Source organism: Mercenaria mercenaria, chromosome 14, assembly GCF_021730395.1.
Source record: "Mercenaria mercenaria strain notata chromosome 14, MADL_Memer_1, whole genome shotgun sequence".
In the NCBI taxonomy this organism is placed as follows: Eukaryota; Metazoa; Mollusca; class Bivalvia; order Venerida; family Veneridae; genus Mercenaria; species Mercenaria mercenaria.
The window spans coordinates 29,326,183-29,340,811 of record NC_069374.1 but is presented as its reverse complement, the minus strand read 5'-3'; the positions used below and the strand labels follow the sequence as shown (position 1 = coordinate 29,340,811).

General features: G+C 34.4%; 1 protein-coding gene across 1 annotated transcript in view; it reads right to left on the bottom strand.

The window, feature by feature from the left end:
* Positions 1-11,508: 11,508 nt before the first annotated feature.
* LOC123527124 (solute carrier family 35 member F6-like) overlaps positions 11,509-14,629 on the bottom strand; it is a 36,428-nt gene continuing 33,307 nt past the window's right edge. Inside the window, exon 10 of the mRNA XM_045306408.2 lies at positions 11,509-14,316. Coding sequence (XP_045162343.2) covers positions 14,294-14,316 — 23 coding nt within the window. The 3' untranslated portion in view covers positions 11,509-14,293. The remainder of the gene's footprint in view (positions 14,317-14,629) is intronic.

Here is a 14,629-nt window from a genome sequence, read left to right as displayed (position 1 = left end):
ACATTTGAAAAAAAAAAAAAAAAGAGTGCTTTCCAGGAAAGGGAGAAAAGTTGTCTGCCCTTGTATTAGTAAAAGTTTTAATAACTTGGAGACTTGGTATCAATAGGACACAACCTAATGGATGTAGCTGACCCACTGAGAATGCTCTCGAGTGTCTCCCACCTAATTAAGAGGTCAAATCACTACTGTGGTTGTAAACAAAACAACAGACACAAAGGTAATCAAAATATCCTCTTTTTAATTTGTAGATTCAATCAAATAAAAATGTTCATAAAAATAAACACATATAATCAACATATAGTACAACTTGATCCTCATATAACATTTGAAAAAGATGTATTTTGTCACAGCAAGAAGTTGATAACTGCCGTCATATGTCAAAGCAGTTACAACACATTGTGTACAGTGATGACATGAAAATATTTTACAACTGGACTGATAAAACAACAATAATAGTACTGCTAATCAATGTTCAACAATGACTCACTTACTTCGAAAAAAATTGTACTTCCTTCAAGGGGCATACTACAAAGTTTTGAAATTTAAAAAACAGGTTGCAGTATACATAATAACAAGAGCTGTCTTTAAGATAGCACGCTCGACTTTTCTCAGTGCTTCACTCTGAATTAGAGCTTTGTCAGTAAAAACTTTATAAAACTTTGACAAAAAATTCTAAGTTAAAAAGGGGCATTAATCTGTCAAAATTCAAACAGAGTTATGGGGATTGTTTCTTCTGGTGTAGACTTTGATAGTAAATAACTGTTAAGTTTCAAGTCAATAGCTTTGATAGTAACAATGATATTTGACTTGATCAAAAACTTTAACCAACGGCGACACTGGGGCGAGTGCAATAGCTCTACTTTTTCTTCAAAAGTTGAGCTAAAAATGATGTACATCAATTAACATTCTGAAATCATTAATCAGTACTATTCAAGACTTCAAGTTGATATTTTATATATTAGTTTTTTCTTTTTTTATATGGCACATTGGATGAATAATAAGAATCATTTACCTTATACTACGATTATAACCTTGTTTAATCTTGAATTTATAATTTCTGTATAAAGTACATGGTAACAATTTTTAAAAGCAAAATAAAAGCTTAACTGTTTGTATAGGAACGGACTCAAAGTTTAACAAAAACAACCCTTACACAAAAACATTGACTTAATTCAAATTTAAAACAAGTAAACTCAGTGAATTTATATATATCACCAGCCAAATAGTTGTTTTGTGAATGAGTGGACTACATTTTGAAAGATAAAACAATTAAAGGGCAGTAATTCTGCATCTACTGAAGAAACTGTGCTTCTACTGGGTCAAGGGAGATGATACTAAATGTGAGAGCAAAGATCATGTGCTAATTAATATATATGTGAGGTTTGGTGACTCTAGCTAAAATACTTTTTGAATTACAAGAATTTTCAGTTTTGAACCCACCTATGTACAGATGGCCACATGTATGGAAGAACAGACGGACAGTGCCAAATTTTATTCAATTCAAGCTTTACTGTAATAATTTGCCATGACAGATAAAGTCACATTTCATCTAGACAATCAAGAAACAGTCACTTTTTTATCTACAATAAACTATCAGTTAAGGTCTATGAAATGTCAAGATTCATAGAGGATATCTGTTTGTGTTTCAGTACTATAAGTTTCAAATATTTTTCACCATGTGAAAACCAGATGCAATATTTCTGCAACTGGTATAGCTACAAGTCAAAATGTAAAATCAGATGCTCATGAGTAAAAGTAAATTTGAAACACAATTTTTCAGCACCATGATGTTACAGTGTTCATGTAAGAAATAGTCAAAAATTTATACGAGATTTGTTTAGTGTGGGTAGTCGATAAAAGTCCCAACCTGGAATACATGGAACAACTTATTTCTAGTACAGCCTAGTATGGCAGGTGTCATATTTACCTCACAAGCATCAAGTCTAGACCAATACTGATGGAAACAGTTCCGGTTTAAGTAAATCATCCAGCACCGAACACTAGACAGAACACCGGCTGTGACAGGGAATTGCTGTTTTTTTTAAATAATATTTTAAGGATCTTCCATAAGCCAAGGGAACAGCTTCCTCACATGGAATGATTAGTAACTACAAACTCACAGCAGTGGGGGCAAAGTCGTTCAAAGTCAGACATATTACTGGTAACTACCCGTACTTGTCCATAGAGGTTCCTGTCTCAAATCCATCTCCGATTCCTCAAAATAATCTATTATGACTTTTAAGTCCAATTATCAGTTGGAATTTTTAATACATTTTCAGTTTCATCTCACACTGACAATACAACAAGATAGAATGTTCATTTCATTTTCATGCAACAACATGGAATGTGCACCAATTATAAATATAAAATAAGAAAAATTCTTAAAATTACTCTAAAATACAGTTAAACATGGATTCAGTGTTGTTTATTTTCTGGTCCTCTGGGGTCATGGAGTCCATTCCACAGATGTGCAATAGAGTTCTGCTTAAGCCGGTGCTGGGAGCGTGAGAGGTGTTGCACATTTTATTACCTCATGAACACACTCAATCAAACCGAGTCTGCTATTATTTTTTTTTGGTTGCATTCTATGCTTCCAAGGGATCTTTTTACAGATTTTATTGCTTCAGCTTGCTGACCACCGGGGCCTATTTGAGAATATATATCATGTAGTCCCTGAATATTTTTCCAATACCATGTATGTGCGGATTGCTTTAAAGTATGGAGAACATGTATATTTTGACTGTCCCCTTATGACTAAAGGGATCAGTGTTTTACTGCGTCTATACAACAATCAACAGGTTGACAGACAAAACTGTAGGTCTTGGAAAACAAATTAAAATATTTTTGGCACATTTTTGAGATTGTCTCTTATTCTTGACTTCTAGAATTCTTGTCTTCAAAAATATAAGAAAATCTTTCACATTTTCTTTAAAAAAATATTTTGATGAATTACATTATTTATTTCTTTATAATCTAAATATTAATTTTTTTGAATAATTATGACATGTAACTTTTACAATATAAAAATCTATATTCCTGTATACTGATGTGATAAATTTCATAAAACAAGACTGGCTGCTTCACATATGTTAACCCACAGTAGCTATTGTTAAAATTTAATAAAAGATTAAAATTTGTGTTATTTTTTGATTGTGCAAATTACATAGACAAGTGTGTGATTTTAACATAAATATTTATCAACATAATATTTACAACATGGCAAGTGTATATACATATAAAAATAGATGTCTAAGGAAAACAGTAACAAAAATTGCACTTTAACAACAATAAAAAAAGGTTTCCTTTTCTCATTGTCCTCTTATACTCATATCACTATTGTTGGATTCACCTAAACCATAAAAATTTTTCTTGTGAATTGCAGGTTTGCAAATCAAGAATAAACTATATATCACTGCCTCCAAGGGTGGAAGTACTATGATTTTATATTTTATAAGTATCTTTAATGATATAAATTTTGTGGGAAAAATGTAGTTTTCCCTAATGTAAAAATGGACAAAATCACAAAAAAAAAACAAAAAAACAACAAAAAACAAAAAATTTGACATAGAAATGTTGTTTTAATTTTTTTTTTCATTTCAACCAAGATATCCTGAAAGTTACATAACAATCCATTCATAAATAAAGTTGAAATTAAATTTCTAGAAACTTTTCATGTGAAACTACCACATTAAAATAGCTTTTTAGAGGATAAATTCAAAACTAATTGAGATATTTTGAAAATTAAAAAAAAGTTCCTATCACCTTCCATAGAGTTCTTTTGAAACAAGTATAGAGTAATAGCATTATCACATATTTAACTCTTAGCTTCCTGGCGGCAAGTGATTCTGCCTTTGCGACCAGTGCAGACCAAGATCAGCCTGCACATCCCTGCAGTCTGATCATGGTCTGCACTGTTCGCTATTCAGTCAGTAAATTTTTAGTAAACACCTCTTCAAATGATAAATGGTACTGCCCAAATTGGAAGATGGACCAGTCCATTATAGAAATTTAGCATGGTGAGGGTTAAAAACAGTGGAACAAACTGTCAGCTCAAGATTTCATACTTGAACTTGTATAACATTGTACCAGTACATGTCACACCGGAGACATCAAAATTGACATCATCACTATTCCAACATAGTTTAAACACACACTTCCATTACATTCTATTATTTTTGAAGAATAAAAAAATTAAGTACAATGAACCATTCTAAGCAGATGCATATTACAACTGCAGGGGTACATGTAGGGTTTCTAATGTGTTGAAATAAATAAAAGAGGCCCAAAGAGTCAATGTCGCTCTCTTGAGGAGGACCTTGACCTTTAGATTTTGCTTCTCACCAGTCTGGTGAACATCCATATTAAGTCGTTCATTAAAAGTTGTAAAGGTTTTTCTAATGTTTACTTTATACAAAGCCATATGAATAAATGTGAGAAAAATATACATACTTGGACCTCACTCACATTTATTCATATGGTTATGCATAGCATAAACAATAAAATATATTTGTTTTTTCATGACAAAAAGTCCTCTAGTGATTTTTTCTATTCTAACTCTGGCATGCCATGAAAGGGGCCAAGCTAAACCATTTGAACGAATTTGACAGAAGATCATACAAATATGCTACAGACCCAAGTTTGGTTAAGATCCATCAAGCAGTTCACAAGAAGAAGTCATTTAAAAGATATTCTAACTTTAGCTATAGTGGCTTAATGAAGTGACTGAGTATTCCCATTCTATCGGGAAATATTGATCCCTACTGGGTCAAGTGGCCTTTAAAAGGATTTGAAAACCCTTGAGAGGACAATATAAAGAGCTATTGACCAAGTTTGGTGAAAATCTGTCAAGTATTTCATGAGAAGGTTTTTTTGTTTTTTTTTTCTCTGGCATCACCTCAAAGGGACCGAGGTAAACCCCTTGAACAAACTTAAGAAAGGACCATACAAGGATAATACAGACCAAGTTTGGTGAAGATGCATCATGTGGTACATGAGAAGAAGTTATTTTAACTTTTTAATTTTAACTCTGGCAACCCCCAATATGTGCCATGCTTCGTTTGAATAAATTTGATAAAGTTTCATGCCAGGATGCTACTGACAGTGTTTTGTGTAATTCTGACCAGTAATTTCATAGAAGATGTTTAGTAAAAATTTGGACACAGGACAAAAAAAAAACAAATGGACATCAGATACCAGATCAGCCACCTGGATTAACAGCTCACCCTGAACAAAGCTCAGGTGAGCTAAGAATTGAAATTTTTGCAAACTTCAGCTGTACACATTCAATATGTACTTCAATATGACCTTCTGAACTTGCAGATTCTACACAAATACATATACATACATATATGGTACACATTTTAAATTCTCAAACTCTTATATTGAAATCTCAACCTTTTTATTTTCCTTATGATGTTAAGGATAAAGCATAAAATCAAAAACAAATATTGACAATACATAAAACAATTTAAGACATATATATTAATGATAATGGATGCATTGTCAGTGACAAGTTATTCACACATCGTTTACCTTTTTTTTCTCTTACACAATTCTTTATTTTTAAACATTTTATCATCTTCACCATTAGAAACAATGAGTATTGATTTTACATGGATCTCTACAGATTTAAACTTATTTACTGTAAAATCATTTAATTTCGTGGGCATGAAATTTCGTGGTTTTGGTTAAAACAGCAATTTCGTGGGGATAGGAATTTGTGGATTTCAACTTTTGAACATAAAATGAATGGGAATTTTACTTGTTTGTTGGGATTAAATTTCGTGGATTGACTCAACCATGAAAATTAGTCTCCCACAAAAATTAATGATTTCACAGTATTTCACATTGTAGATAACATTCTTACAATTATGTTATCTACCCTTCATATGACTGTGATCCTAAATTCAGATGCGCTACTTAAAGGCCTTGAAATTATTGGCTGTTTTAGCATTTTTCATATTATGAAAGAAAATAAGCAGAAATAAAATCGTTGTAATTTTCATTATAGTCAAAATAGAATAGAATTTCTGCACACAAAAATGTGATTAAAATTTTGATGTTCCTGTTGGCACGTTACATAAAAGATTTTAAATCAAGTCTCAGAAGCAAAAAATATGCTGCCTGCATAAAACGGCCCTGAATAATAGAATTTACTGCAATCACATAAAATCAATGGCTTTGAAAAAAGCATACATTATTCACGTACCATGCATGAAATAAATGCTTTCAGAATTATTCTAAATTTTATTACTAGTACATATTTTTGTACATGGAAATATCTGCAATATTGGGAATGGTAAATATTCGAAGAATAAAGTCAAATTTAGTTCTGCCAAATACAGTTATACTGTACTTCAATAAAACACTATCACTGCTACGTTAATTTAATTCTCACACAAATAAAACAGGTAGAAAATGATCTGTAAGTTGTAGCAGTTTGTCTGATGATAAAAATGTGATCTTGAATTATCACTTATTGAAAATTATTCAATATTCCTGTTTTCTGTCAAATTTATAAACAAGAGCACCACAATGAGGTGCAATATACACTCAAATGTATGACCTTTGACCCCTAAGTGTGATCTTGACCTTGAAGCGAGCCATCCGAAACATGCACTCTGCACGTCGTCTCGATGTGGTGAACATTTGTGTCAAGTTTCTTTGAAATTCATCAAGGGGTTCAAGAGTTACAGAGCGGACACGAAATTGCTAATGTACGGATGGACAGACGGCGTCATAACATAATACCCCACCTTTGGGCGTATAAAAAATGCAAACATTTCCACATGATAAACCTCCATTTCATGAATTTTTTGTGATGCTTAAATTTTCACTATGAGTATACAATATTTAGGGTAAATGATACCAATTAATAATTTGACACATTGAATTGTGTAGTAAGACATATACTGTTGAATCTTGTCATCTTAATATCGCTTATCTCAAAATTCTGGCTATCTCAAAGACATTTTCAAGTCCCGTCTCGAAAAATTGTGCAAAAAAATATATTATTTTAAGTCAATTTTTGGTTATCTGGAAGTAAAATGCTCGGTCCCTTAGAATCTGAGATACTGAGTTTCAACTGTATATTTACGTTCTCACTACAAAAACATCCATCCCTAAATTAAAGCAAGACATTTGAGTCGCACCATGAGAAAACCAACATAGTGCGTTTGTGACCAGCATGGATCCAGACCAGCCTGTGTATCCACACAGTCTGGTCAGGATCCATGCTGTTCGCTAACGGTTTCTCTAATTACAATAGGCTTTGAAAGCAAACAGCATGGATCCTGACCAGACTGCAAAAATGCGCTGGCTGGTCTGCATCCATGCTGGTCGCAAATGCACTATGTTGGTTTTCTCATGGTGCGGCTCATTTATATAAAAGATTGTGCTGAAAAATGCTGGACTTATGATTTTGTGTGAATTCTAAGAGACAGAGAGAAAAAAATACATATAAAAGCAAGATTTACATTTGTATGCATAAAACTATGTAACCATCAGAATTACTGTGGCATCAAAAACACTACTTCAACCAAAACACATAGTCTTTTTAAAACAAGAGCTGTCGGATGACAGCGCGCTCGACTATTCGAAGAATTGATTGAAGAATGGGGTCAAAATATTTCCATAGATTTTCAGACTAAACAAAAAAATGGATTAAACAAAAAATGTTCCTGTATTTGTGGATTTCGATTAGTCTTGCACTAAATGTCAATGTGTGACCATGATGGCAAATATGTTAAGTTATATGTTAGGCAAAACATGGACTTATATGAAAAATTTAACTAATTTCCAAGTCCAAAAGGGGCCATTATTCAGTCAAAATAGTTGACAGAGTTATGTACTCTTGCCTACAGATGGAAATCATGTTGATAAACTAGTGTTAAAAGTTTCAAAGCCACAGTTCAAATAGTTTTGACAAAACGCTGACTTGTAAGAAAAACTGAACAAATTTGAAAGTCCAAAAAGGGCCATAATTCAGTCAAAATAGTTGTCAGAGTTATGTACTCTTGCCTAGAGATGGAAATCATAATGATAAACAAGTGTTTAAAGTTTAAAAGACATATGTCAAATAGTCTCGACAAAACATGGACATATACAAAACAGAACCAGTTTCCAAGTTCAAAAAGGGCCATAATTCAGCCAAAAAAGAGGAGAAAGTTACGTACTCTTGCCTATTGATAGAGACTATTATACTGAACAAGATATAAAAGTTTCAAAGCCATATGTCAAACACTTTACACAAAATATAAACTGGTACGAAAAACTTAACCAAGATTTCTAAGTCAAAAGTGGCCATAATTCAGTCAAAATGCTTGATGGAGTTATGTACTCTTGCCTACAACTGGATATTGTGATGGTAAACAAGTGTTGAAAGTTTCAAAGCTTTATCTCAAAAGACTTTGTCAAAATATGGACTGGTACGAAAAACTTAACCAAGATTTCTAAGTCAAAAAGGGGCCATAATTCAGTCAAAATGCTTGATGGAGTTATGTACTCTTGCCTACAACTGGACATGGTGATGGTAAACAAGTGTTGAAAGTTTCAAAGCTTTATTTCAAAAGACTTTGTCAAAATATGAACTGGTACGAAAAACTAAACCAACATTTCTAAGTCAAAAGGGGCCATAATTCAGTCAAAATGCTTGACAGAGTTATGTACTCTTGCCTATAACTGGACATGGTGATGGTAAACAAGTGTTGAAAGTTTCAAAGCTTTATCTCAAAAGACTTTGTCAAAATATGAACTGGTACGAAAAACTTAACCAAGATTTCTAAGTCAAAAGGGGCCATAATTCAGTCAAAATGCTTGACAGAGTTATGTACTCTTGCCTATAACTGGACATGGTGATGGTAAACAAGTGTTGAAAGTTTCAAAGCTTTATCTCAAAAGACTTTGTCAAAATGTGGACTGGTACGAAAAACTTAACCAGGGTGTGACGCCGACGCCGACGCCGACGCCGTGGTGAGTAGGATAGCTCTACTTATTCTTTGAATAGTCGAGCTAAAAATGTCCTTTTTAGTGGAGACTGTATAATCCTGAAGAAAAAATGTGGCATAACCTGTATTAAATATAGAAAGATCTATTTAACGTGGTTTCTTCCAGACTTCCAAATTCATGAAGACATAAATACTTTGAAAGAACAGTAGGACCATGATGGTCCTGAATCGCTCACCTCTTCCCACATGACCCAGTTTTGAGTATGACGTCGTTTTTTCTATTATTTGACATAGTGACCTAGTTTTTGAGCTTATGTGACCCAGTTTTGAACTTGACCTAGATATTATCAAGATAAAAATTCTGACCAATTTTCATGAAGATCCATTGAAAAATATGGTCTCTAGAGAGGTCACAAGGTTTTTCTATTATTTGACCTATTGACCTTGTTTTCGAAGGTACGTGACCCTGTTTTGAACTTTACATAGATATCATCAAGGTGAACATTCTCACTAATTTTCATGAAGATCTCATGAAAAATATGGCCTCTAGAGAGGTCACAAGATTTTTCTATTTTTATACCTACTGGCCTAGTTTTTGACCGCACGTGACCCAGTTTCGAAACTGACCTAGATATCATCAAGGTGAATATTCAGATCAATTTTCATGAAGATCTATTGAAAAATATGGCCTCTAGAGAGGTCAAATGATTTTAATAATTTAAGACCTACTGACCTAGTTTCCGATAGCAGTTGACCCAGTTTCAAACTTGACCTAGATATCATCAAGATGAACATTCAGACCCACTTTCATACAGATCCCATGAAAAGTATGGCCTCTAGAGAGTTCACAAGTTTTTTTTATTATTTGACCTACTGACCTAGTTTTTTTAAGGCACATGACCCAGTTTCAAACTTGACCTAGATATCATCAAGGTGAACATTCTGACCAATTTTTATGGAGATCCATTCACAAGTATGGCCTCTAGAGAGGTCACAAGGTTTTTCTATTTTTAGACCTACTGACCTAGTTTTTGACCGCACATGACCCAGTTTCGAACTTGACCTAGATATCATCAAGATGAACATTCAGACCAATTTTCATACAGATCCCATGAAAAATATGGCCTTTAGAGAGGTCACAAGGTCTTTCTATTATTTGACCTACTGACCTACTTTTTGAGGGCACGTAACCCACTTTCGAACTTGACCTAGATATCATCAAGGTGAACATTCTGACCAATTTTCATGAAGATCTCATGAAATATATGGCCTCTAGAGAGGTCACAAGGTTTTTCTATTTTTAGACCTACTGACCTAGTTTTTGATCGTACGTCACCCAGTTTCGAACTTGACAGAGATATCATCAAGGTGAACATTCAGACCAACTTTAAAACAGATCCATGAAAAATATGGCCTTAGGGAGGTCACAAGGTTTTTCTATTTTTGATACCTACTGACCTAGTTTTTGAGGGACGTGACCCAGTTTCGAAACTGACCTAGATATCATCAAGGTGAATTCTGATCAATTTTCATGAAGATCTATTGAAAAATATGGCCTCTAGAGAGGTCAAATGATTTTAATAATTTAGACTACTGACCTAGTTTTCGATAGCAGTGACCCAGTTTCGAACTTGACCTAGATATCATCAAGATGAACATTCGACCAATTTCATACAGATCCATGAAAAGTATGGCCTCTAGAGAGTTCACAAGTTTTTTTTTTATTTGACCTACTGACCTAGTTTTTTAGCACTGACCCAGTTTCAACTTGACCTAGATATCATCAAGGTGAACATTCTGACCAATTTTATAGGAGATCCATTCACAAATATGGCCTTAGAGAGGTCACAAGGTTTTTCTATTTTTAGACCTACTGACCTAGTTTTTGACCGCACTGACCCAGTTTCGAACTTGACCTAGATATCATCAAGGTGAACATTCAGACCAATTTTCATAAGATCCATGAAAAATATGGCCTTTAGAGAGGTCACAAGGTCTTTCTATTTTTGACCTACTGACCTACTTTTTGATGGCACGTACCCACTTTCAAACTTGACCTAGATATCATCAAGGTGAACATTCTGACCAATTTTCATGAAGATCTCATGAAATATATGGCCTCTAGAGAGGTCACAAGGTTTTTCTATTTTTAGACCTACTGACCTAGTTTTTGATCGACGTCACCCAGTTTCGAACTTGACTAGATATTATCAAGGTGAACATTCAGACCAACTTTAAACAGATCCCATGAAAAATTGGCCTTTAGGAGGTCACAAGGGAATTTTCTATTATTGACCTACTGACTGTTTTGAAGGCACGTGACCAGTATCCGAACTTGACCTGAGCTAATCAAGATGAACGTTTGACATTTTCATGAAGATCTTGTGAATCATATGCTCTAGGCGGTCACAAAGTTTTTCTATTTTAGACGTACGACTAGATTTTGATGCATGTGACCCAGTTTAAAACTTGACCAGATATCATCGAGATGAACATTCTGACCAATTTTCATGAATCTCATGAAATATATGGCCTCTAGAGAGGTCACAAGCTTTTTCTAGTTTTAGCCCTACTGACCTAGTTTTTGACCGCAGGTGACCCAGTTTCGAACTTGACCTAGATATCATCAAGATGAACATTCAGACCAACTTTCATACAGATCCCATGAAAAATATGGCCTTTAGAGAGGTCACAAGGTTTTTCTATTATTTGACCTACTGACCTAGTTTTTGACGGCACGTGACCCAGTTTTAAACTTGACCTAGATATCATCAAGGTGAACATTCTGACCAATTTTCATGAAGATCTTGTGAAATATATGGCCTCTAGAGAGGTCACAAGGTTTTTCTATTTTTAGACCTACTGACCTAGTTTTTGATGGAACGTGACCCAGTTTCAAACTTGACCTAGATATCATCAAGGTGAACATTCTGACCAATTTTCATGAAGATCTTGTGAAATATATGGCCTCTAGAGAGGTCACAAGGTTTTTCTATTTTTAGACCTACTGACCTAGTTTTTGATGGCACGTGACCCAGTTTCGAACTTGACCTAGATATTATCAAGATGAACATTCTGACCAACTTTCATAAAGATCCCATGAAAAATGTGACCTCTAGAGTGGTCACAAGCAAAAGTTTACGGACGCACGGACGGACGGACGACGGACACCGCGCGATCACAAAAGCTCACCTTGTCACTTTGTGACAGGTGAGCTAAAAATGGATGGAAACTTTACTTTCACAGTATCAGAAATCTTGAGTATCAATACTCTATGTATATGTATTAATCTTTCTACACAATTTTATCATAGATACCCTGTTTAAAACTTTTAACAAGAAACGCGGCAATGCCACGAAACCAGGTTTTCAACACTTTTCATAAGAATAAACAAGAGTGCCAGAATGTCACAATATACGCCCGTCACAGCAAATTTCTTTACTCTAGCACCTGTATTTGCAGATGTAATTTTAATTTTGTGGTTGTTTAGTAATCACTGTAATTCTTTTGTTTTTCTAAGTCCACAAAAAAACTCCTTACCAGGTAGAGATACCTTAAAATTCACCTAAAATTAGAAAGTAACAACTATGTTGTACCACAGAAAAGTGGTCTTGGTTTTTCCCTACGGTCAATTATAAAAAAGTTACAATATAAGTTATTTATAGTAACAACTAAGGGAAGTTAATCTAAAAAAAAAACAAACAAAAAAAATAAACAAAAAAAATAATTTTAAGTCCACACAGAAATCCTAACCAGGTAGAGATTGGTCAAAATACACCTCAAAATTGGATGTAACATGCATGTTGTACTACAGAAAAGTGGTCTCGATTTTTCCCTACGTCTAGTAATGAAAAAGTTACAATATAAGCTATTTATAGTAACAACAAAGGGAAGTAATTCTAAAGAATGGAACTGCGCAAGACACTTCGTCTCATGATGGTGTATAATTGTGCCAAGTTACATCAAAATCCCTCTATGCATGAAGAAAATATGCTCCAGACACACTTTTCATTCTTGTATCCTTTGACCTCTAAGTGTGACCTTGACCTTAGACCTAGGGACCTGGTTCTTGCGCATGACACTCCGTCTCATGATGATGAACAATTGTGCCAACTTTCATCAAAATCCCTCCATGCATGTAGAAGATATGCTAACCCTAACCCTAACCTAACCCTAACCCTATTTTTAGTAACAATGACCTTGACCTTGATCCCAGAAACCCCAAAATCAATCCCAAGCTACAACTTTATATAAGTTTGCTATACACCAAGTTTCATCATGATAGCTCATTCCTAAGTTAAGTTATTGACCGGAAACCCTTTTTCCATTTTAAGTAATAGTGACCTTGACCTTGACCCCAGAAACCCCAAAATCAATCCCAGCCTTTGTCTTAATATAAGCTACATGCACACCAAGTTTTATTCGAATATCTTTACCGAAACAAAAGTTATTGACCGGAAACCTTTTTTCTATTTTAAGTAACAGTGACCTTGACCTTGACCCCAGAAACCCCAAAATCAATCCCAGCCTTTGTCTTGATATAAGCTACATACATACCAAGTTTTATTCAAATATCTTTACCGAAACAAAAGTTACTGACCCGAAACCCTTTTTCTATTTTAAGTAACAGTGACCTTGACCTTGACCCCAGAAACCCCAAAATCAATCCCAGCCTTTGTCTTGATATAAGCTACATACGTACCAAGTTTTATTCAAATATCTTTACCGAAACAAAAGTTATTGACCGGAAACCCTTTTTCTATTTTAAGTAACAGTGACCTTGACCCCAGAAACCCCAAAATCAATCCCAGCCTTTGTCTTGATATAAGCTACATACATACCAAGTTTTATTCAAATATCTTTACCGAAACAAAAGTTATTGACCGGAAACACCAGTTTGACGCCGCCGCCGCCGCCGCCACCGCCCGCTCGACCGACATCTACCCCAATCTAATAACTCAGGTTTTCGTTGAAAACCTGGTTAAAAAGTTCAAACTAAAGCACTGAACCCTTACAATATCTTCTTAAAACATGTGTGATTAAAAAACTGAATTCAATTTCTGAATTATGGTGATATTTACTTCTAACATCACCATATTTCTCATTGTAAAAACACTCAGTCTGTAAAACTTTAACCTAAATGGTAAAGGGCAGGAACTTGAAATGCAGCTCTATGATTGGTCAGTTAAAAATTCTGAGATAAAGATAGAATTATGAAGTATCCTGAAATGTGGCTGTGATGACTTCTTGTAATACACTCCTGATAAAGATCGAAGAATGAGATAGTAAGGAAAAATATCACATATAAACCACACTTTGTTCACCGGTATCCGTGGTTACAGCTCACACTAGTTAACAACATGACCAGCCCCTGAAAAACAATCATACAAAGCTGAGTGAAACTTCATTACTTTATCCCTAATCATGCTGGTCACGACTGATTCTGCCTTTGCGAACAGTGTAGATCATGATCAGCCTGCACGTCCATGCAGTCTGATCATAATCTGCACTGTTCGCCATTCAGTCAGTACCGTTTTTGGTATACACCCCTTTTAACAGTTAATGGTACTGTCCAAATCGAAAGATGGACAGGTTCAGTATAGAAATTTAGCAGTGTAAGGGTTAATATACATGGGAGATTAATGTTTATGAATGTCATGGTTGTGCCAATCCACAAAATTAAA